This window comes from Platalea leucorodia (assembly GCF_965183815.1).
Source record: "Platalea leucorodia genome assembly, chromosome: 7".
In the NCBI taxonomy this organism is placed as follows: Eukaryota; Metazoa; Chordata; class Aves; order Pelecaniformes; family Threskiornithidae; genus Platalea; species Platalea leucorodia.
This window is the reverse complement of record NC_138829.1, coordinates 70,767,308-70,791,494: the sequence shown is the minus strand read 5'-3', so window position 1 is coordinate 70,791,494 and position 24,187 is coordinate 70,767,308. Positions and strand designations below refer to the sequence as shown.

At 40.9% G+C, this 24,187-nt stretch overlaps 2 protein-coding genes across 25 annotated transcripts in view; both read left to right on the top strand.

Annotated features, from left to right (window-relative positions):
- LOC309593597 (uncharacterized protein) overlaps window positions 1–6,247 on the top strand; it is a gene marked incomplete at its 3' end in the record, with an annotated part of 47,564 nt that extends 41,317 nt beyond the window's left edge. For 15 of the 20 annotated variants that reach the window (XM_082318379.1, XM_082318373.1, XM_082318367.1 and 12 more), the window contains 5 exons: window positions 710–877; window positions 2,400–2,497; window positions 2,855–2,989; window positions 3,890–4,004; window positions 4,817–6,247. In XM_082318379.1, coding sequence (XP_082174505.1) covers window positions 710–877; window positions 2,400–2,497; window positions 2,855–2,989; window positions 3,890–4,004; window positions 4,817–4,975 — 675 coding nt within the window. Of the gene's footprint in view, window positions 1–709; window positions 878–2,399; window positions 2,498–2,854; window positions 2,990–3,889; window positions 4,017–4,816 lie in introns of those variants that run through there. The other 5 variants (XM_082318368.1, XM_082318370.1, XM_082318364.1 and 2 more) reach the window with 2 other exon arrangements.
- Window positions 6,248–9,727: 3,480 nt separating this feature from the next.
- Window positions 9,728–23,678, top strand: LOC309592881 (actin, alpha skeletal muscle B-like; the record flags this gene model as incomplete). Of its 5 annotated transcripts, none has more annotated exons than XM_082316831.1 (8): window positions 9,728–10,022; window positions 11,412–11,534; window positions 15,725–15,835; window positions 18,435–18,519; window positions 19,783–19,944; window positions 20,511–20,702; window positions 22,144–22,325; window positions 23,535–23,678. In XM_082316831.1, the coding sequence occupies exons 1-8, from the start codon at window positions 9,894–9,896 to the stop codon at window positions 23,676–23,678; spliced, it is 1,128 nt and encodes a 375-aa protein (XP_082172957.1). In that variant the 5' UTR covers window positions 9,728–9,893. The 5 variants fall into 5 exon arrangements, with proteins under 5 accessions (XP_082172957.1, XP_082172956.1, XP_082172959.1 ...); XM_082316830.1 differs by having other exon boundaries at window positions 11,406–11,534; XM_082316833.1 differs by lacking the exon at window positions 11,412–11,534.
- Window positions 23,679–24,187: the final 509 nt, after the last annotated feature.

The window sequence follows — 24,187 nt, the reverse complement described above, 5'->3', positions numbered from 1 at the left end:
TTACAATTTCTTGATGAACCCTCTTACGGCTGTTAAGATGGTAAGAGTGTGTGTGTGTGTGTGTGTGTGTTGAGTTTTGTTCGCAAAAGTTTGTAAACGTTCCTGCAAATTCCCTCAACACTTCTCTTTCTGTGTGGCCTGGTCTTTGAAGCAAATTAGGTTTATGTTATCTTTCATCTGTCATTGTGTCTGTTTTCACTCCTTCACCCAAACATTTTATAAACCTTGTAACAGTTTTAACCAAACTTTGAAACAGGTGTAGAAATCTCAAGCTCCTGCAAGTGAAGATGAGTGTTTGGGTAATGAGTGGAGACTGGACTGCTGGGCATTCCTGGGCCGCCTGCTGAACATGTTTATTTTATCAGGCTTATTTGGCTATATGCATTGTCCTGAAGTAGCAACTATGTATACTGTCTTTGGCCAGGTGGTGATATTATAGCAAACACGGGGAGGAAGGCATTGGGGTTTAAAACCCTGAGTTTCTGGTTTGGGCATATTGATGACAAGGGAAATCAATCCTCGGGTTTCATTATTTCCACTGCTCATAAAACAACTAGTTAAATCTTACCAAACTGTGAGCTTGCCGAAAAGTTGATGCAATTTTGAAACTAGTACTCAATTGTTTTCAACAGCAGGTCTCAAATCTGTAGTAATTTCCTGAAGGAGGTAATTCCTAATTTTTATTTATTTAAATGTTAATTTCTTTCAGGTTGTGCAGTCAGCAGAAGAGAATGCCGTCTTGTCTGCCCAGTTGAAAACTCTTTCGCAGACTCTGAGGGATAACCAGCTTCGTTACACTGACTTGCAAAATCGTTATTTAAGACTGGAGAGGGAATATCAGACCATGCAAGTGACGTCTTTCCAAGGCACTGTTCAGGTAAACAAATATATAGAAATGTCTTTAGTTTTTTTTTCTTCTTCTGTGCTTAGACTTTTTTCATTTTCATGCTAAAAATGAAGTAAATACTTTTTGTTGTACTGATTCAGTACTTTTACTAGCCCATGGTGCACTGAAGATAACTCTTTATTCTTGTAAAGCTGTTTGTATTTGACTTTTCATTTAAGGAAGCTGTTTATACATGCTTTTTTTGTTTTGAAGTCTCATCTTGAGTTGGTCTACAGCTGGCAGGGATAATTGGATGATCACTAATCACTGGGTCAGCAAAGTTTAGTGATAATTTCACAGCAGTCATGAATCATTTTGCAAGGTGTTTGAGTAATATTTTCAGATGTGAGATCTATATCACTAGTTCAGCATTTCAGTACCCCTTGCCAACCCCTCATATACATCTGTAAGCATATTTCTTTGTGATTTCTTCATTTTTCAAAAGTTTTCCTGTACTGCCTTGGTTATTCAGTAACGATCAATTAATACAAGACCCTAAAATATCATATGGATACATATATAAAACAACCCTTACTTTTCCATAAATAGAAATAAACACAAACAAGGAGAACTATAAACTACAAAATAAATGAATCCCCTGCTTCTTATCTCGCAGCCCATTTACATTCTGCCTCTTTCACATATTGATTGCAAAGCACAGGGCTGCTTAACCACAATTCCCAGTGCTTCTGCACTGCCTAGAGCTCACTAGCTTTGGATTTAATCATTGCTGATGGGGATGCTTTAAGCTTTATGTTAGGCATAGGTTATCTGAGGGAGGATAAAAGGGAAACTTCAGACTCCCAGCATCACCTCTTCCTCACTTACACATAGCCATTACTCCCAAACAGTTAATCAGTGCCATCCTGACTGGTCATCCCAACTTGCTCGTGACTTGTCCTAGTCCTACTGCATGTCCAGGAGTTTCTGCTTTGCCATGCATGTTATGCTGTAGCAGTGACCTAGGCAGCTATAGCTGCAGTAACCAGTCCAGATACTCAGAGGGTATTATAAAGACTGGAAATAGAAGGTAGAAATTATGTGCCTGGAATGAAGTCCACAAGTGTGAGAAGAAGAGCGCAATCCTGTGCAAAATATTTCCGCTGTCTCTGTGAACTGGCATGTCTGTATGGCGCGGTGCGATACCACGCAGGTATTCTGTCTCAGAGTCTGTCAGCAGAACGGCTGCGTTACTTACGAAATGGTGGTCAGTGCTATATTCCTATGTGTATGTGTAGATGCATTTCTTCCACTCACTGTTCAGAGATTGCTGTGCTATGCCGTGTACGCGTATCCTTCAAGTCCTGCAGCACACACAGGCAGTATTCTTCATCAGCTTTCTGTTAGAAAACAGGTTTGGAAAATTGCGGCTCTGGAAATTAAAAGATTAAATGGCACAAAGAGTGGTTTATTCCACTGCTTTGTGGTGCTTATGGCTTCTTTAATTGAAATAAAGATTTTTAGCAACTAGAAGAATGGTGACTGGCTTTTTTTCCCCTTTAATATTTTCTAGGATGAAACTAGAGCAGAAGTTCCCCCTGGAGCACCACAGGAAAGATCTGCCGTTATTGTTGAAATAGACAATATGGAGCTAAATGAACTCAGGAAAAGGTGAGGACTGAGAGCATCTATTAGCAATATTGTTTTCCTGACAGCTGTGTTGTAAGTGTGAAAGTAATGCTTTCCTATCCCTCTAAGGCATTTTGAGGGAAAAGGGAAAGAAGTGGATTTACAGTGGATAAAAAGAATCATAGTCATATTCTTGAGTTATTATTATCCGGTAATATTTGTGGCTTCTTTTTGTAAAGACATATACTTATTGGTGACTTTATTTCAATATCTAGTCTAAATCATCTCATTATAATTAAGCCTTTATCGCAAAAAAGAACATTCCTTAATAAAAAAAAAACCAAGAAATGCATTCTTTAAGTATGTAAAATATTGATTTCAGATTTCATTTTGTCGTAGGCTTGCAGAGACTGAGCAACAATATGATTCAGTGCAGCAGGTGCTCTCACAGCTGAGGGAAACACTGTCAGAAGAGAAGAGGAGGAGAGAAGCTGCAGAAGAGGCTCTTGGGCTCTCTGAGGAGCGAAGTAACAGGTAAATTACTCTTGTCTGTAAAACACAGGGGTTTTTTCCTATGAAAGAAAAGTGTCTATGAAACATACTTCTTTTTCTTTCCTTAAACTTTTGAAGTATGTGACAGTTAGATTGCTGCATTAAACCCTTATGTGGGTATGAAATAACTTACGTGTTCGGAGAGCCACAGCCATCTTTCGCTTCTGCTTCCCCTTGGACAAATGCATGGTTGAGGTTTTCATTTACACTATGCCTGGAGTAAATGCAAAGTGTACTACGGAACTGGAAAACAGTGTCAGATTTTTTGTTTGCCTTTTATTTTTAGTGAGATTAGTGATAGGTTTTCCTATAGGTGTTAGATTTCTGAGCAAATAATAGAACAAACAAATAACAGAACCTGTTTTTGAGTCCACAGTACCTGAAACAATGAAAATGCACGTGTAACTGTGTTAAAATCCTAGGTCTAACTCCGTGGATCAAGAAATGTTACGGGCTTTGGGATTTTTTTTTTCTTTCTTTAATTTCTTGCTTCAGATGTTGGACTCAGTAGTGAGTGGTATTTCTTTTTTTCCAAGTTAGAAAAAAAATCTCACATATAACAGCTTTAGTGCAGCCACTGTTTAATTTAAAATATCATTATCCATCTGCCTACATAAAGTGTCCATCCCTACCATCATCTGAAAATCACTGTTCAATCAGCTAGTGATGATGGGGGTTCTTCTGAATAAATAAAACACCTTGAGAGTAGATTGCAAATAGAGACTGAAAAAGACGGGGCAACATAAACAAAGTCTTACTGCTTTTTGTGGGGACCTTCCCCCAGTAATGTAAGTATAGAAAATAATGTTTCTTATGTGAATTCAGTACTTTAAAAGAGCAGATAATTCAGTACTCCATTGTTTCCCTTTAATTTTTCTCTAGATTTGAAGCAAGCAGTTACAGGTCTGTACCTAGCGAATACGCTGTTCAGATGGAAACTGAGGAGGAAAGAGAAGCCTTAATCATCAATCCCAGTGAACATGTTATTGTGCGAAAGGTAAGTAAGTGAAAGCTTCTAAAACCCCTGAATTAGAAGCTACTTAAAAGTGGCGTGCATATTGCGTACTGCTAGTTGCAGACTGGATTGAAGACAGCACAGCTCACTCTCTCCTTCATGCTACCCCTTTCTTTTTTATGTCTTCCCTCTGCTATACCTTGCTTTCAACTGTCATTCATTCTTGGAGTGCAGATTTCCCTTCCGAGTGACTGGGAGTCACTGGTGTTGGGTTGTCCTCTGTATATGTAAACGCTGGCAGGAAGCAGCTACTTGTTTAATCTGCCTTGTCTCTGAAAAGCTGACTGTGAAGTACTCTTTTATTGTGTTAGCTATCATGGGGATGGGTGGGCCATAGAGGCATCCATTCAAAGTAGCAAACTACTACTGAAACTACATTTTACTGGAAAAATGTCCTTAATTTCTTTCTGTTTGGATTGTGGATGGTGAGTCACATACAGGCAGCTGTGCAAACCATGCCATAGAACACATTACATATGTCCAAATTAAAATGTGCGTAATCATATTTATATTACACGTGGCCATTAAATAAAATGTCTATGCATATAATTATGCATTTTCATCTCCAGTATGTAAATGTAATTACATAATACACAAATACCTTGTATCCATTCTTTTCCCCTTTTATTAATGCTCTTTTCTTTAAATCATTTATGTTTGCAGCCTGTGCTGTGGCATCTATTGCTGCATCAGAGGCAAAAGGTTTATAGTGCCTCAGAAATGTAAGTCGCGGTGGAGCGTCTTCTGATTTGTATTCATGATTATTTCTCTGGCGTTTTTTGTTTCCTAACCAGATGAAAGGAGGAGCCCTTTCCTTCCGAAGATGGCTTCGAGGGCGAAGTCTTTACTGTTCTAAGCTGTTGACCTCCAGAGCAAAATCCCGCTATTTATTCCTCACATACCTAGTTACACTACATCTTGTTGTTTTACTGTGCCTCACTGGTGTTCTCTGAATACACTGCATTTTCTGGGTAAATTATTTCCCCGTAGGTAATGGTGTGCCAATTCCAGATAATAGACTTTTCACATGCTGCTGTTAAGCTATGCACTGGACACAGTTGTATATATTCTTGTTACACTACATGAATCTTGAGCTTCTTAAAAGAAATTTGTGTATATCACAGTTGCTCCAAAGTTGACTTGAATTGCTCTTCAACAGTGGAATATTATATTTGCTAAGGAGAAAATATTCCCCTCTGCCCTATAAAGAAACTGCTGCATACAAGTTATTTAATATTGTTTGTGAGTACATAATGATTGATTACTACTGAATGGGCTGTAAATGATACTTTTTCTATATAAATTTTATTTTAAGAGTTAAACTATAAATTTTAAAGGAATATTCAGCTATTACTGTTTATCGGCTTCTTGATTATAACAAGAAGTTTTACAGAGTGCAATAAAGGAAGAACTACTGGATTTTTTTTTTTTTTCTGAAAATAAAAGATTCAAGAAGGTTCTTTGGCCATACAGTTTGTAATGGCTCCGACCAGGCGCACAGATAGGTATATGGTAAGGAGGTAAGCAGATGATTAAAGATTCAGAATTGAGATGACATGAAGAAATGTCTTCAACTTCTTATATTCCTTTACTGTTTAAAGGTGCAATTTCTGTAGGTTTCCTTGTGTGGTTTTGTTTGTTTTGGGTTTTTGGGTGTTTTTTTTAATTCACTTGCACTTGTCTTGGTGGGTTTAGTTACTGCATATCTTTGGTACAAGATGTTACTCAGCTGCTCAACGCGTGAAATTCAAGCTTACAATGACACAACCTCACATATTTTACATACTTGGGCTTTGAGACACGAATGAATAAAAGGTACATTTTCAACTAAGAGGCTATAAGAAGCAGAGGGTTTGCATTCAGCTTCTGTAGGCATGTAATAGTGTTATGCATTGCATATTAATACATCCATGGTCTCTGAAACTGCACAGCTATTTCTCTGATTCAAAAAATAGTTTATTTGTGAAGACTGTCGCCACTGGAAGCCGGAAGGTTGTTTTTACACCCTGTATTGTTGTTTGTTGCTGTTTGTTCTGTCTGCGTTTCTGCTCACATCTGTATAAAATGGAGATAAAATCAAAACAAGCCGAGTCTAAAGGAGTAGACATAAAGTCACAAAAATGGAGTAGCCATTTGATTTCCTCTTTGCTAGACCAGAATCCTAAAAATCTTGTGGGAAAAGAAAAACCTGAGTATGGAAATGGAAGGATTCCATCAGTTTTACCGATGGGCAGATACAAGGTTGACTTTGAAGAGCTGTTAGTGAAGTGAATTATCCGCTTAAGGTCCAAGGATTCTTGAATGCGAGGTCTGCTGCGCGGTCGCGTGGCAGGTAGGAAAGGGGGTTGGCATTTACGTTTGCAGAGTTAACGTTTACCAAATCGTATCTGATGTTCTGCATCACTTGTTTTTGTCCTATGGAATAGGAAATACTGCCAGCTGTAGTTACCGCTGTAGGTAAATCCTGTAAACTTTCTTCTTTTGATGGTTCTTTAATATTTCTTAGTCTAGTAAAGGTCTGAATTTCTATATAAATCCAATACATTCCAGTACAATCGCTGTGTTTTTGTAAAATGGTGATGGCTCATCTATTTTTGAATGGCTGATTGCTGATGCAGTCCCTGTTTTCAGCCATAGCGTCACCCAAGTACTGCGATAAGTCAGCTATTTTCAGGCTTTGCGCCGCACAAACAGGTACAGTTGCAACATGAGTACTGGACGTGGTAAGACTTGTCCCTTTCCAGCTTGAAGATGGGTGTTAACAGAATGATAATGAGCTATTCTTAGCTAATTGTGTTATAATGAAGCAGAAAGCTTTCCAACCGCGACAGTGGACCTACAAATCCTTCCAGTCTTACTCATCTCGCGTGAGGGGTTTTTTGTCTTGAGGGGAGAAAACAGCCCTCTGTCGTGTCGCAAGTGAGCGAGTGGGAGAGGATCCAGAGATGGCAGAAATTCTGCCCTAATTTATCCAGGCCTTCGTGCTGTCACTGCGATAAGCATAAACTGGGAAAAAAAAGGTTTCCAAAAATGGCTTGCCACGTGTAGATATTCTGTGAACTCCATTCCAGAAGCTGATATAAATGTAATGGCAGGTGAGATCATGTCACTTAGAAAGAGGCTTTTACAAATCATCGCCGTTTCCTGGGTAAGTATTGCCCTGGGAGTTTTTTTGTGTTACGGTTCATGATTTTAATGCTTGGCTTCACTTGCTCTGAGATCTTTTGGGGATTTACACACTTGCTGGACTTGGATGCTGTTTGCCTCGAGCTTTTAGGAATTCCAGCGGGTCTCCTGGGGTAAGGTAATTCAGGTTTGACTGCATGGTTGCAGGGAAATATGCAGACGTTCCTCATTCCTGGAAGGATCAGTAGCGTGCAATGAAACCTTCTTAGTCTGTCCGAAACCTGGAACACCACTTCGATAGTGTTTGCTGTCTGGACGTCAGGCCTTCTGCAGAGACCAAAAGGAAGTTCTCTGATAATTGTATTTAATTTTGCACTGGGAATTAGAAAAATAAAAATTGAAACTAAAAATTAAAATCAAATTTAGGAAATTTATTTGGGAACTTCATCTGGTGAAAAGATTTCCAAATAGCTGCTTTCTGAAAGTGATTGTTAGACCTATAAAATCAGCAGCAATAATATGGCTCAATCGATGAAAATTTTTAGTGCTCTTTATTAGTTCATTCACCTCGTAATTAAGTAATGATAAGCAAAGCAAGATAATTTTCTTTAAAAAAAAAAAAAGGGGAAATGAACAAATTCAGCTGTTGATTTTATTAGTGTCAGTGGCTTCTCTGGAATCTAATCAATAGTGAGTGAAAGTGTAAAACAGTTGCTGCCAGCACGCCAAAGTGGAACCAGTACAGATCAGCTGGGCTTTCCCTGTGGATTTGGTGTCTCTGAGCACGGCTGTACTGACCATAGTTTTACAGGGAAAGCTCTACGAAATGCCGTGTGTACGAATGAATGGCAATAGTATTTCTTACCACGGAGGATTAAACCTCTCGGTCCTGTCCAGCTTTCTTTAGAGCCAAGGAGCGGTGCTGAGCTCTCGGAGCTTTGTAGCATTTCTCTAAAAATTCTCGAAAATTGTAGCGGCTCATCGGATGTCATTTCGGATGTATTTAAGAACTGAGTTTCCTTCTGGTGTACGTTGCTGGAGTCAGTCTGGGTGCAGTTCTGAAACGTTGGGTACTGCCGGTAAATGGTTGGTTTGTTGCATTCTAAAAGCCTTTTCCTGAGGGTTTTAGAAGAAAATAACAATTTGTGGCGACATGAATGAATGTTCCAAAATACCAGCTACTAGGAGTAATGGTTAAACATTCCTATATTAGATTTGTTAACAGCTCTCTGTGATAAAATTATTCTGCTTCCTTACGTGAAAAAGAATCTTCCAGTCACAGGCACATCAACAAGAATGGAAATTATTTTTCTTATTTAAAACAATGTCATGTTTTCAAATGATGCTTCTCTTTCCCCTGCGAGCGTTGGGATCAGTCACATCACAGGCTTGCTTTGTAAAGCACACGGGCAAGGATGGAGCGCCAGCGACTTCACGCAGCTCAGGCTTAAAAAACCAAAACCGTTCCTGTTTGTAAATCTCCAGGGACCTGGGTGTTGCAGGGACGCTCTGAAGAGCAGGAGAGGTTTTAAACCCCACGAACAGGAGAGCAGGAATCGGTTGCAGGGCAGACCCCAACGCTGGTGGCTGCTCTGCCACCGCTCCTGGCCTGCCTGCGCACATAGCGCTCGGGTGGAGCTGTAATGCCATCAGAAGTCAAATACATTTTTGCATTAATCGCAAAAATGATGCTTAATGCATTTTTGCACTGTTAGGGACCAGAACTTTGCTGGACAAGTGCTGTTTTTCATTCCTTTCCCATTTCTGAAGTACCCTGCCTTATTCAGTGAAGTGCCCGAGAAGGAAAAAGAAAATTCTTCCCTCTCCGTGACTGCCTAAAGAGGCAATCGTACAGGCCTAAAAATAACCAAGGAATCCGAAACACAAGTCTTGGTGAGATTCAGGCCCTCCCTCGGTGGGAGTTTTGCCATGAATTTCAAGGAGTTCAGGCCTTCGTCTGATGTGTTGGCCAACTCCTGAAGTCGAGTTGTTCCTGGGCGGTTGTGCCAGCTGCCTCTTGTTCTGCTTCCCAGAATAACCACTTCGATAAGGTATTTACCACTTACAAATATGGAACGGGCCCCGTAGTCAGCACTTCACATTACAGAGGAGCTGTCATTTAAAAACACACAGCAAACACTTCCCTGAAACCGTGTGGGGGTTATTTTTGGTTGGTTGGTTAAGATTGATGATGACCCTCTAAGAAAAAGGCAAATTAAATATGCCGCTAGGGAACAACTGCAGTCTTTGAAGTAATGAATGTTTGGTGATTCTTATTTACCATCTAACTACTACCATCAGAACTGGTAGGTGCGTACGATCAATTCCTTTTGAACAAATGGAATTTCTAGAAGGTAATTCAGCCTTGGAAGGGATGGGGTTGTGCTTGCCGAAGTCCCAGTCGAGCTGCGTATGTATCCCCCAGCTGAACTTGCCCCGTGGTCACGGGGCCAGTTAACAGAGTATCACAGGGCCCCTGGAGGCTGCAGCAGAGGAGGTTTCCCTTTTGGAATTAATTCATTTGCTTTGGTACAACCTATTCAAGCCGAAATTTATGTGGATACTTTAACATGCTTTGCAAGATCGGGGCTTTAGCTTAGACTTTGCTGTTGAGGTTTATTCTTTTCCAAGATTATTCTTTTTACAGCAGTTTGCTCTCTAAATGATGGAGAGTTGCTTCTGTCCTATTCCCTTCCCTCTCCTTCCCCCCAAATTACTGTTTTGCAGCCAAAATTGTGAGGCGCTATGTGCGATGACGATGAAACCACTGCCCTTGTATGTGACAACGGCTCTGGGCTTTGCAAAGCTGGGTTTGCAGGAGATGATGCCCCAAGAGCCGTATTTCCATCCATCGTTGGACGTCCTCGCCATCAGGTCCGTCGGTACCAAAATGGAAGCGCTGTCTGGTTTGCATGGTTGTTTTGGGTTGGCTTTGGGTTTTTGTAGGGTTTTTTGAGACTTTAGAGATGGCAGTGATAAAGCATCAAGTTTATTCAGGCGAAACTCCCGTTGGCCTTTGTAGTTTAGCTTGTTAAGAACTGGAGGACTGAGCTGCACATCTTTAATGCCATGAGGTAAACTTATTGATCCTTAGGAAAAGGTGTTCTTCAGCCATAAAATGTTGGCCATAAAAGAACATAAGTGTTTTAATGATATGAAGGTGTCTTATGGAAAAACAAACAAACAACTTGCTGGATTAATTAGTACTTGCTGTATTAATACAAAGAGAAAAGATAGGCAGAACATTTCTAGCATGAGAAACCAAAGGAATAATAGTGATAAGTTCCTCTTATTGTGCCATTAAGCAACGGTATGGCCCAATAAACTTCCAGAAAGGTCTCTAGCGCATCACTTTATCAACTCAAACAGGACTGGAAAGGATAAATGTGGCTTTTCTTGACCTTGGAAAGGGTCTTTCTGCTTAATTAATTTCCTAACAGTTCCTTTATAAATAGAGGATGCAGATTTTTGTTCACTTCATTCATATCTGAGTCAGATTTTAATTTTCTGGGCTGTAAAAACCCTTCCTTGAAGTTCTGTGTGTTCTTTTGCTGAGCTCAGTGAGCCTGGCTTGACAGGCGTAAAATACTAAGCATTTTAAGGAATGCCTTTTGAACACCTCTGTGAATGGCTGAAGCTGAGTATCAGGGGTTGAAAACACGTCCATTCTTTAACCTCTCAGATTGTTCATTGGCTTGTATGAGGGATTAGAGCTGGCATGTAATTTTGCACACTTTAGCAGCTCAGCCGCTGTATTAATGAATCCATGGAATTAAACTGTATCCACGAGAAAAATACTTTTATACTAGTTGATGAATAATATTGTACCTCATACGTTGTTATATTATCTGGGGCAATCAGGATAGGCTTCCTAATGCAAACATGATCAACTTAGTAAAACTACTATTTAAGAAGTGAGTTTTCTTTTAGAGAATCTGCCTCTGTTTTATATAAATTAATGCTTTTTTTTGCAAAATTGCCTCGGCTGGGCTCCTGCACGGGCATTAGTTGCAGCACGGGTGAGATGCCTGCCTGCCTTTTTGAGGCTGCCTTGCTCTCCCCGGCGGGCTGAGAGGGGAGTGAGCACGGAGTAGGTGCTTACCCATAAATTCACGTTTTAGTCCCTTGCATGTTTTGGGGGGACGTTCTGCAACGGCAGTAGCAGGTACAATATTAAGTTTTAACTTTAGAGATGATAGAATATCATTTTTATGTGCTTGATATACTGTACTAATGTTAGAATAATGTACTTCGCAGGGTGTTATGGTTGGAATGGGTCAAAAAGACAGCTATGTAGGGGATGAAGCACAAAGTAAAAGAGGAATCCTGACGCTGAAGTATCCCATTGAGCATGGAATCATCACGAACTGGGATGACATGGAAAAGGTGGGTGGTTATTTTTAATGCAATTTTGTTGAGGCATCATCCTATCCAAGACACGCAATTTGCCATTAGCCTTCTTGCAAACCAAAGGGAAAATCCTTGAAGAATTTGTAACTGCAGTATAGGTAAAGGGATAGTACAATACGCTAGTACAGGAGTTGGTCAGGCCCTGGCACCCCTAGAGTGACTGTTCTTTGAAAAAGTAAGTGCTTATTACTCATCAGATTTGGCAGTATGTTATAAAAGTATTTTATGCTTTCTATGTACTGTTTTAGGTCTTGAAGTTCATACTGAGGCAGAACGTTTGACAAAGAAAGTATCTAAAGTAAAAAAAAAAATACAGGTTGCGATTCATCAGAGGTGAATTGGAGAAATATTAAAGATACATGACTTAAGTTGGGAACAAAAACTGGAAGGTGGAAGGGTGATTTTCTCTCCTCAGTACTTGCCTACATGAACAAGACGATGGGTGATGCCTGCATCTTGTATTATGTATGACATTCTCACTGTCAATGAAAGAGGAAAAGACAGATTGGGGCTTCCTAGCCCTGTACGAATTCTTTGAGAGTGGATTTTCTTTTTTTTTTTTTTCCTGAAGCATGTTTTCCTGTTGCCAATTCCAGTTAGCTTTTAACGTCTGGATGGCGAGAAGGTGTTTTTATTCCCTCTCAAGCCCGACTTTCTTGGCATGCGGTCAGTGCAGCGAGCTCTTTGTGAAATGCCCGCTCCGGGATGTCCCAGGCCAGGCGCAGGCGATGAGGCGTGCTCAGGGGAGAAGCTGGAGCGGCCGGAGGAGCCCGAAGGGCTCTCTCACTCTGCTAAATATCTCCCATGTCCCGTGTGTCCTGGTCTCTTCAGGAAGCATCTGACTCTGTATGTGGAAATTTTGTACGTTGTCTTTAAAGACAGGGTTGCAATTCAGTCCCTTGTCATCTCCAGGTGGCACGGTATGGGAAGGAAACTCCACAAGCGAATGCTTCTAGTAATGTTTTCCTGTGGGCAACGCCACTGAAAGGAAGACACGGGGCCAGTGGTGGTCTGCACTCACGCTTGCTGAGATGAGGTGTACACGACTGTAATACACATAGCTAAAGTCAGTTACTGTGTCCTATTCCTGACCCCAAACTGATAAGCACGGAGTGTTCCAGATGAAAGTCGATACGGGAGCAATGGGAGTTCCTCAGTTCGTATTTGGAAGTAAATTGCCCACCTGCTCCTCTAGATGGAAGCACAGTATTTGCATTTCATTACTGCGCTGCTTGCTGGGAGGGCACCTTGCTCCTTTCTGCAGAGTAGAAAGTCCACCTCATACATCCCGTTCGGTTGTCGTTTCTGATAATTTTCCTGCTATCTGCATTCAGCAAGAAATCATATTTCCCTGTAGGAAAAAAAAAATTAAAATAAAATTGGAGGTCACTGCTTTATGTTCTTCCCTCAGCGACTGGTCTCTGCCTCTGGAAATTGTCCTGTGTGTAACATGCTGGTATCTGTGCGTTCTCTGGGTAGTGCTGGGTGCTAGAGCAGACTATCTAAAACCTAGTAAGGAAAAGGAATTAGAGAAGGTAAAAAAGGTGGCATGTGCTTTACTGCAGTGTAAATTCATGGCTAGATTGATTTGGTTTAGGGTGTAACGTGGTGGAGGCTTCAGGCAGTGCTGTAATTCAAGCAACGGTCAGATACTACCTGGGTTCTTGTAGTTTGAGCTTTTCTTCCCTTTGTCACTTAAGAGGGATGAAGGAATTACTTGTGCAAGCGGGTCCCTAGCCCAGGCTTACCTCCTTCTGACAGACAGCTTGCAACGTAGCTGGCAAAGCTGCCCCAGCCCTGAGTTGTGCTTGGACTTGTTGCTGAGCCCGGGAGCAGATGGGACAGAAAGCGGAGGCTGCTTTCAGGTGAATGAGCAATGGGCAACAAATAGAAAAAAGAAGCATGAGAGAAAGGCAGTGGTAGGGAAGAGACAAGAAAGAGCATTGCTGACTTCTGTGGTTACTGCAAATAACAAAAAAAGCATATTTTTTTAATATACAGGCTTCCCTGAGTCAATCATATATCTCAGCTTCCCTTGAAGCTCTTGAACACACGCACGCACGCATGCACACAGGCACACACGTGTGCGCACACTTTTACGGCTGAGAGAAGGCCTGAAATGCAATTCCTAAAGTGTTGATGCTAAGGGGAATATCTTCTGCATATGCATATATAACCCCCCCGAGATTTTTAAACCAGTCGCGTAATTTCGATCCGAACCACAAATTTCTTTCCAATGCTTGCAAATCGTACTACTAAAAGCATCACGATGTAGAAGAAACGTGAGAATGACTGGGTAGCGTGCCAAAAACGGGACAAAGGCATAACAGTGCAGTGCCCGACCATCCCGCCGTTACAAAAAGAGGGGGGTCACCGAAAGATGAGGCCGAGCGCGCATGGGCGCGAGAGAAAGCGAGAGCGAGGGTGCTGCGGGACGCGCAGACGTGCGTGTGAACGGAGGAGGAGAACACGTAGGCGATGAAATGAAGCATTCTTCTTCTCCTGTGCTTCAATTCACAATATTCAAATGGGGACTGCTCCGTTTTCAGCTGGATAATAACACAGGGCATTGTACATCACTGTTAATTTGTTCACAGCAACTGAGCTGACAACATATGGGAGGGAAAGCGTCGGGATGGAGCGTTTTCTGGCTCTGGTGACTACATAAATGTTTAATAGAAGCGTTGGAATAATTCTTCCTCAGTAATTTCTCTTTGCTATTGTGCTTGCTGCTTACATTTAATTCTCATGACCTATAAAACCCAACGCTGAACTATTTTTGTTTCTTGTAGAATATCATTATCCATTAACATTATGGTTACTATTAGGTCAAGTCTAATGGGCTGTACAGCGCCTAATCGTGCCTGGTTTTAAGGGAAAAACCTGCAAACGGCCCGAGGCTTAGGCAGGGTCCTGCTTTACGAGTCCAGGTTTGTTCCTCGCTCCTGAAATCTCCAGTACTTCGTTAATCATGTAATTCCTTCTCTTCCCTTAGTGCTTTCCTGTCTGAAACGGCAGTCTTTTTCTTCTTATATCTGATTTATATTTTTAACTTTTACATGATTGCTTTCTGTTTTATTCAACTTCTTGCTGTATTTGTATTCTAAACCTTCAATGGAAGATGGCCGGGTCATCCCAAGCCCCAGTTCTGGCAACATCTGATAATTTTATTTTAGGGGACTGAGATGGAACTGAAATTTTTTTTTAGGGCTGATAATTTTCTTAACAATTCCAGCTCTGGACAGCTATTGACTTTGTAGGTGCTTTGGATTTAGGTAAGATATTTTTCCACTTAAGTCATTTTGGAGCATAATAGTACTTGTTTCTAGGATATTAATCAAATAAAATTACCCATAAAACTACCCTGATGTTTTGTGCTCAGAAGTAAACTTGTTGGGTCAGGCAAAGCTGGAATATGATTAAAAATAGAAAAAAAAGAAATAAGGGTAGGAAAGAATTGAACAAGAAGATAAGAAATATTTCATTGTGTTACTGAACAGTCTGTCTTTGAGCTGGCATCAAGGAGAAAATCCCTTCAGTTCCTCACAGCCATAGTCCTCAGACAACCAAAGCCAGCATCGTTTGATACAGGTAGCACCTTCCAACATGAAAAAATACAACAGTACTTTACAGACCGTGACTAAGAAATTTAGTTACTCTGTAGTAAGTGAGAGTTTGATTCAGGATTTACTGGATGACATGTCTGTAGCACGAAGGACCCTTCACTTCTGTGGAAATAATTAGATTTCCAAAGAGCATCTTGATAATGATTTGCAACTGGATCAGTCTCCAAGCAGCTTGGAGAAGTCTTTCCAGGTCTAACAACTCAGTGCTTGGCTCAGCTTCCGTATCAGAGCCCTGGGGGTGGGAGCTAACCGCTGCCCCTGCTTGGAGAGGGCGAGCTATGCGCTGTTTAGGGAATCCTAGCTGGAAGGGCTCCGTTGTGTAGGTTATATTCTGTTTTTACATACAGTAGAAACCCAATGGTTTTGATTCTAAAATAGAGTTGAATTTGGCAGATTTTGCTCTTGCATGCTTTCTGTCTATTTTAATATGCCTGTAAAAAAATAATCACTCAGACTATATTTGAAAAGCTTTCCGTGTAGTTCTGTGGGCAGAAGAAATGATCTTCAGAACACTTTTCTAAAGCGATTTTTCGTTTTTAGATTTGGCATCATTCTTTCTATAACGAACTCCGGGTTGCGCCGGAGGAACACCCCATCCTGCTGACGGAGGCTCCCTTGAATCCCAAGGCCAACCGTGAAAAAATGACTCAGGTAATTGTCTGAACGTTGTGCCGCAGATCATTTCTGCACAGAAGCAGCTAAAAATATCAATAGTCCTGGGTATTCAACTTCCTTCTTCATCTGGGAGATATCCCTGAAGGGTTAGCGTGGGTTAGCGTGCTGGCTAAGCCACGGACAGAGAGAAAAAGTTGCTGCTGCTCACGCAAGTTCTCTGGATGGCCCTAAAATGTTTCGTACTTGTGTGTGGCCGTGAGGTATATGGAACTGGCCTCTTAAAAGCTTGAAGTAGTTTTCTTTGCTCACAAGGCTCGGTGTGTGCTCACTTCTTGAAGTGGGGAAGCTGGAGGCTGAGATGGCGTCTGATGCTGAGTTTCGGTGTGTAGATAATATTAACTCAGGATTCGTGTAATTTTTTGGATGGAGTTATGAGTCATTGAGGTATTTAAATCCGAGATTTGCCAGCGCTGTAACACGGGTCAGGTATCAGCTGAATCACACTTCTGTGTGAGTTTTGGGTCAATGACGCCTTTCATGTGCCACCAAGAGTGCTCAACTTGTAGTAGCCCAGCTCCTCAGCTCGTGCTGTACCAGCTCCTGCTTTCTGCCCTGAAGACTGTCATTTTATCAACACTTTTGCATCAGACAAAATGCTAGTTATCATATCACAATAGGTTTTTTTGGTTTTTTGGGGTTTTTTTTGAAGATTTGACTAAAGATGTTTGAAGGCCATCACGCAGATGACTTTGCGGAGCTCCCAACGGGAGCACCTCTTCAGGAATCAGGGGAAAAGTGTTCAAAAACTGGAATGTTTGTGCTGGCTTGGGAAAATGAGTTGTCTGAAGCGTTATAACTTAAATGATGCTTTGCTAAGTGTTTCTGCCTGTGACGTACCCGGTCTGACTTAGCAGACTCAGATCGGAACCAAAAGTTTGTCTGACGCTCTGAAGTTTGTATATTTTAGAGCAGCCTTCTGGCCTAAAGTCTGTGTTATAAATTTAGCCAGTGATGAAACCAGAAGCAAGTGTGATTTAAATACAGGTATAGGTATAAAATCACCTGGGAAAATGAGATGTGGCTCTGCGCTTCCCTTTGTGCTCACTTTTGGCATGTATTTAATAGGAAGATTATGCATCAATTTAGCAGCAGTGTAAATAAACTAATTAAGTAGTGAGCTTGACAGCACGCGTTACTGGGAGATAATACAACTGGGAGATAATAAACAACAACAGACCCTAAGAAAAGCCTAGTTTATAGCAACCAGGAAGCGTGGTTCATACAGTAGGCATGTCTAGGACTGTTTCTCTGTCATTATACTGTAATGATAAATCCTGTTTTCAAGATTGTTTAAAGGCTTATTGTTTATTAGTGATTGCATTAAATTCATTACATCAATTAACTATGAAATATCGGTAATTCGTGTATTCTTTAATTGGAAGCATACTTTTCATTAAAAGTAGACTTCATTGGCAAAGGTACTAGCTTATGAAATCCAAAGTTTAAGCTTAACCCCCTGATGTCAGTGGCTCTGATGGGTACGATGGTGATGGCTGAGCCCCCATCCCTGGAGGTATTTAAAAGACGGGCAGCCGTGGCGCTTAGGGGATGTGGTTTAGTAGTGGGCTTGGCAGTGTTACATTTATGGTTGGACTTGATGATCCAAAGGGTCTTTTCCAACCTAAATGATTCTACGATTCTATGAAACATGGTCACAGCAGCACCGCCAGCGATGGGATGGCACTGCCTGGGGTAGGTGGCATTGGTTTAAGAAAGGATATGTGCATAGGGTTGTCTAGAGTGGGTTAGTTCACTCTGTGCCCTTAATGGTTTTCCTTAGCAGAGCTCCAGTGGAAGTCCAGCTGGAAACAAATGTTATTCCATCTGCTCGGATAGAATTGCAGTGTATCTGACACAGGAGATGGAAAGAACTGGAGCTTGTTAGAGTAGGGGAGGTGGGGGATGAGACGAGAATATGGCTAAGGTCGCCATAAAGAGAAGACACAAACTGTTGTGTTTGCTGCAGGGGCAGAACGAGATGGAATGGGTTTAAACTAGACCAAGTGAGGTTTTAGCTAGACACCAAGAAAACCCTGATAATAGTAAGTATAGTGTATCACTAGATTTGTTTGCCGGAGGAATCTGTGGATGCTCCAGCAGAGGAATTTCTGAGACAGAACCAAAGCTGTGTCAGGAATGGCTGATTCTTCCTTGAGAGGGGAATAGACAGATTATTCCTCGTGGCTTCTTCCAGACGCGTCTTCTAAAAATTTTTGTGTGTGTGTGTGTGTGTATATGTATTTATATATATAAAAACCTTAGATTGCTGCGTTGTTGCAGTTCTGCCATCAGGGTAAAAAAGTTATCCCAAGGTGTCATCTTCAGTTGATATTATCAGTAAAAATCTGACCTCATCTGAGGTTAATGGAAAGACATCCACTGACTTCAGTGATATTTTTATTTTTTAATGAAATCCTAAAGAAAACATAGCGTGCTCTTCATGGAAGAACCATGGTTCAGGAGGGCATTCAGAAGTAGTAACTAGCAGTATTAATTAAAAAAAATATATATATCTGCTGTCTCTTCAGATACTCTTAAGTGTAGATCCTAAAGGCTTTCAAATTCTTCATTCCAGATTATGTTTGAGACGTTCAATGTGCCAGCCATGTACGTAGCAATTCAGGCAGTGCTGTCTCTGTACGCATCTGGAAGAACGACTGGTGAGTCTTCCTGGGAGTTGTGTTTGCCACCCGTCCTCCTCTCGTGGCTCTGTGTACGCACACCCGCAGGTCCGCGGTCACCCTGAGGCACCGGCTGCGTGTTGAGAAGAAGGGATAGCCACGTGGGAACTGAATGCTTCCCACCACGCTGTGCAAGTGCCTCTTAGTTGTTTTCAACTTCATGGCAGGTGTGGGTGCAGATTTATGACTTTCTGCTTCAAAAGCTCAAGTGACTACGCCTCAGCTATATGAACAGAGGAAAGATGATATGGTTCAATACTGCCCTTAATGGCACAGCACAGAGAAGAGGCTGTATCTTAACTAGTTTGTTCCAAACCCACCGTTCCTGCTTACTTTAGACCTACCTCTATTGCTAAGATCCATTCCCAGTAGGAAAAAAAAAAAAAAAAAACCACAACAACAAAACATTCAGTAGCTAAATGAAAATATTTCATTTAAATGTTGAATTTCAATCACCTAATGATGTCTGCTCTTAAGTGATCATTAGAATTAGCATGGAGGTCTCTTCTTATTGCCATTTAGAGTCTGATCAAGCACTGAGACGATCAATTACTTCTTAGCAACCCTTGAGTCTTCATATACTTTGAAAAAAATTAAAATACCATCTGTCTTTGTAGCTTGATGCCACAATAAAATTTTGTATAAAAAGATCGGCAGCTTACAGGAATTACAATTGTCATAGATACTTGTTTTATGTTTAAAATTCAACTATTTGTATGCATGTTTGGTATCAGAAATGCTTTATTTATTTTGAGTGGAAAACATGTATTTCATTTCCTATCCAAGAATATAAGTAACATGGCTGTGCACAAATAAACTGTTGTTGTATTTTCCCTAATGGGGTGGTTTATTTTAATGGCAGATTCAAATTTTTAATTTTATAGATAGATTTTATTTTTTTTTTACAGTTTGTACACTATATCATGTCTGTAAAGTGCTAGGTGTTGCCTGAAATGAAAGCCTCTGCATCCACGTAAGGCCATTATTGGTAGCATCTGTTCAGCAAGAACCATACAATCAAATTGCTGAGTGTTATGTGTCTTTTTTCCTCAAACACAGTTGCTGCTTAGTTTACGTTAACGATTTCGTCTCATGTGAGCAGCTCTTTAGTTATAGAAATAACAGAAGCATTTGCCATGTGAGCATCTTTATTTGTTGTTGCATGTTTCAACCGAGAATATGGAATACATGGAGACCCTGTGTCGGTGGGGAATAACCAGCTGCTTTTCTTTCACTTTCCAGGAATAGTTTTGGATTCCGGGGATGGTGTCACACACAATGTGCCTATCTATGAGGGCTATGCCTTGCCTCATGCCATCATGAGACTCGATCTGGCAGGCAGAGACCTGACTGACTATCTCATGAAAATTCTTACGGAGAGAGGCTACTCTTTTGTCACCACTGGTAACGAGCTGTGCTTTGGATGCGCTTTGCATACGTTTGCTCTGTTAGTTGTCTTATTACGCAGGGAGCACGTACCTGGTGAGATGCTTCAAAACCCCTCGCACTAGGTTGGCCTGGGACAAACCTTCATGTTAGCTAATGGGGTTTTCCTGGCTTTGGCTTTCAGCATGTATGTTGAGCATCAAGGTCAAGGATGCCACCTCATTAGGAAATCCTAAGTCACTGACATATATAACTGGTTGTTGTGTTTGATCATACCTCTTCCACAGACAAAGCAACAAAGTTAGTAACCGGTAATGGGTGAACCTCTGGGGATTTGATCAAGGTTTTGGGACATAAACATGCAAACATTAATCTTTACAGTATTCTGTAGTACCATACATCTTTTATTTGCCGATGAGGGAAATTTGGCAATGCAAAGGGGAAGTAATGTTGTTGAGACAACAGAGAGGTCAGAACCCAATGAACCCTTACGACCGGCATGAACTTGGGGAAACATGCATGAGAAAATCTGTGTCCTGGCTGTCACGCGCCGTGTTGATTAAAACCTTGTTGGCTCTCTGCAGCGGAACGGGAGATTGTGAGAGATGTCAAGGAGAAGCTGTGTTATGTGGCTTTGGATTTTGAAAATGAAATGGCAACTGCTGCTTCCTCCTCCTCTCTTGAAAAGAGCTATGAGCTTCCTGATGGACAAGTCATCACCATTGGGAATGAACGGTTCCGATGCCCAGAAACTCTCTTCCAGCCATCCTTCATAGGTGGGACAGGACTTTTCTTTCTAGGGACTTGACAGAGAATGAAAAGAAGAATTTCTTAGAGGTATAGACAACATTCAGCTGTAGGAACTGAGGTGTTGAGCCTCAAATGACCTTAGAAACATGCAGCTTCTATTGACTTAATCAGTTCTTTAGAACCTATGAACACTGCTGCTACAACTGCTGCACAAAAAGACGCCTGTCAGTTTAGAAATACCTGAATTCTAAGATGGTTTCAACCTCTTACAAATGCAGTAGAGTTTCTAAGATGATGTTTTAGAGTACTGTCAGAAGATTATGCTTTTTATCTTGACTGCCTGATCTATAACTGCACAGTGCTGCTTATGTGTTTTTTTAATCTAGATGCTGCTTGCATTTATCATTTTATTATATTCATCTATAATTTAATCACACACAATCAAATCGTACATTATTTTCCAGCAGTTTTATCTGTAGTGTTAAAATTCCCATTCTATCCAGTGGATGACTGACACTTTATGGGGTAATTCATACTGCCCTCACAAATTTCCTACTTTCCACTTAAATTCCACTCTTGAGGACGGAGCAAAATGCCTGCAGGCAGTTTGGCACAATTTCCATTAAACGCAGCGGTGAAGCTAGCTGTGTTTGTATGTCGAAAGGAAACTATTCAAGTATGAATATAGCTCCAAGTTCTGTATTTGAGCATCAGCAGGAGAAATTCTTTTTAGTAGGTAGAGGGATTTGGCTGCCAGAAGTGTATCAGGAATCGGAGTTGGTGCTCCGCAATGGTCAGTATCAGAAACGTAGCGATGGAAATCGGGATTTCCTAGATCAGAGATCTTTGTCAAAGTGTGCGTGTGAAGCTAGTTAAAAAGTCTAGTACTTAAAGTTCAAACTATATTCCCAGGACCGTATCTGGTCTGTTCCTTTTCTTTAGCAAAAAATAGTACCATAAGGTAACTACACTCTACTGGCATTCAAATTAAACCAACACCTCAAAAGCAAGGTAGCTCACTGAAATGCCAAGTGGGCTTCTATTTCGAGCTAACAGCATCATAAAAGACTATAAAAATGGCAAACTATTGCAGTAATGCCTCGCTTTAGATTTTTCCCTTAAACAATGTTATTTTTTTTTGACTTGAGGAGGTAAAAAGCCCAGTATGAAATCATAATTGGGATCTTTCCTCCTCCCAAGTGTATTTAATTACTATGTTGAGATTACAAAGAAGGCGAGGAGTGTGTTCGGGCTTTCTCCTTCCTCTCCTAAGCATCACATAGCTTTTTTTCTTTTTTTTCTTTTTTTCTTTTTATTTTTCTTTTTTTCTTTTTTTCTTTTTTTTTTTTTCCCCCTGGAGTTTTCTTAAGGGAGACAGCTTGGACTAGTGAGCCTTCCTTTCATTTTAACAGTAAGAAAAAGAAGGGGACAAAGAGAAATAACATGTTGAAACTTCTTTGCACTCAGGGATGGAATCTGCAGGTATCCACGAAGCCACTTACAACAGTATTATGAAATGCGATATCGACATCCGTAAGGATCTCTACGCTAATAACGTCCTCTCTGGAGGAACCACGATGTATCCTGGGATTGGCGATCGTATGCAGAAAGAGATTACAGCTTTGGCTCCAAGCACTATGAAGATTAAGGTAATTTTAAACACCTGCACTTACAAAAGAAGCTTTTGTTGGAAAGTTAGATCTTATAAACAAATCAAAATGTCCAGAAGAGATTGTCCAGGTCTTGCATCCCAAGTCCTGACGTTAGGAGAGCCTCGGACAGCCTGCTTAATTAATACCCCTTTTCATCCTACCAGCCAAAGCAGAATTAAAAGAGGGATTTGAGAAGTACTGGAATAAAAATGGTTGCTGAAGCCATTGGGAGTTGATGAGGTCATTTTGAGAAAATGTGAAACAACAGTTAAGGAAGAGAGTCCTGTGGGATTCCCCATGAAACAGGGCTATGAGGGAGAAAAGGGCTGCTTGAAAGACACCACAGAACAACAAGAGAGGTAGGGATGAACTAGAGAAGATGGAGCTGTAAATATGAAAGGGGGCAAGAACAACTTGAGAATATACTGGGAGTATTATAGGCTTCAAGGCTTAGCTGTCAGTGAGTCATTAGTGAAAAGGGTGAAAGAATAAATCCAAAATCCAAGCAGCATGCGAATTCTGCAGCTTGTTAGCTATTTGAAAGGACCCTTTCGGCTTGGACTCAAGACAAGGTATAGTGAAATAGAGAGGCCCTTTTTATCGGGCAGCGGACGGCATGCTGAACGGGCACGACCCGGAGCGGCAGGAATGGAAACAGGAGCACGCAGAAGCCAGGGCACATCCAGTGTATTTTAGCAATTCAATGGCTAAGGGGGAACTCGGCAGGAGGTCTTCTACCTCTACATCTAGCGCTTAGCTAGATACACAATGCCAGTGTATCTTAATGTTTTGGTCTGTTTTTTTTTTTACATAAAAGAATTCTTTTATCCTTAAAAATTAAGTGCTCAGACCATTCTGTGTAGTGTTGTCCCAGCGGTCTTTATTTACAACCAAATTAGGTTAATATTTCAAAACTCCAATTTTCTTTCATATATGTTTATAATTTTTTTGGTAGCTGTGTTATGGGCCATCTGCGGATATCTTATGGGCTGCCATATTTGTCTGCTCACAGTGACATTACAGCATCTCTGTTGCCTTAAGGTGGAAGACAAAATATGGCAGCCTTTCTACCTCCTAGGTGCTTTACTTCATTGGAGTTACGCTTCTATGATGACAAGAGTTTCACCTAGTTATTTCATCCAAAGAGATGTTTACTCTGTTATCTGCTTGTCATTTTATTTACAACAGATTGCACTTCTCTTCTAGATGATTGCACCACCAGAACGTAAATACTCTGTCTGGATTGGGGGTTCAATATTGGCATCGCTGTCCACTTTCCAGCAAATGTGGATCAGTAAAGATGAATATGAGGAAGCTGGTCCCTCTATTGTCCATCGCAAGTGCTTTTGAATACGTCCATCATGTACTGTCAGTGATAAGTAGTGCTGTTTCTGTACACATCACCTGCCCTCGCTCACCTCTGAGGGTGGTTTGGCTTGCTTCCACGTTTTTAAAAAAAAAAACAACACACTGTATGGATGTCATATGAATTAGCAAATTATTTCTAATTTTTGATGCTAAAATGAGACTAATATTTCAGTGGTGGGTGTTTTCCAAGATGAATAACAGTAGTTACACTATACATTTTTATAGACCTCCCTTCCCCCCCATTTTTAAGTGCCGTACTGCCATCCAGGAGGACGCGCAATGCTGCTGCGTGTTAGTCTCTGCTAATCAATGCTAAGTCTGAAGTATGCACGTAAGTGATTCTTTCAAACTCAAACATAATACGAGATTTAGGTACCAGGGAAGGCTTATTTTACGCAGTGAAGTGGTACACAGGATTCTTCTAAGGGGGTTTATTTTACTGAGGATACAGCGGATTTATGTGGGTGCCGATGGGCACCAATTTTTTCAGC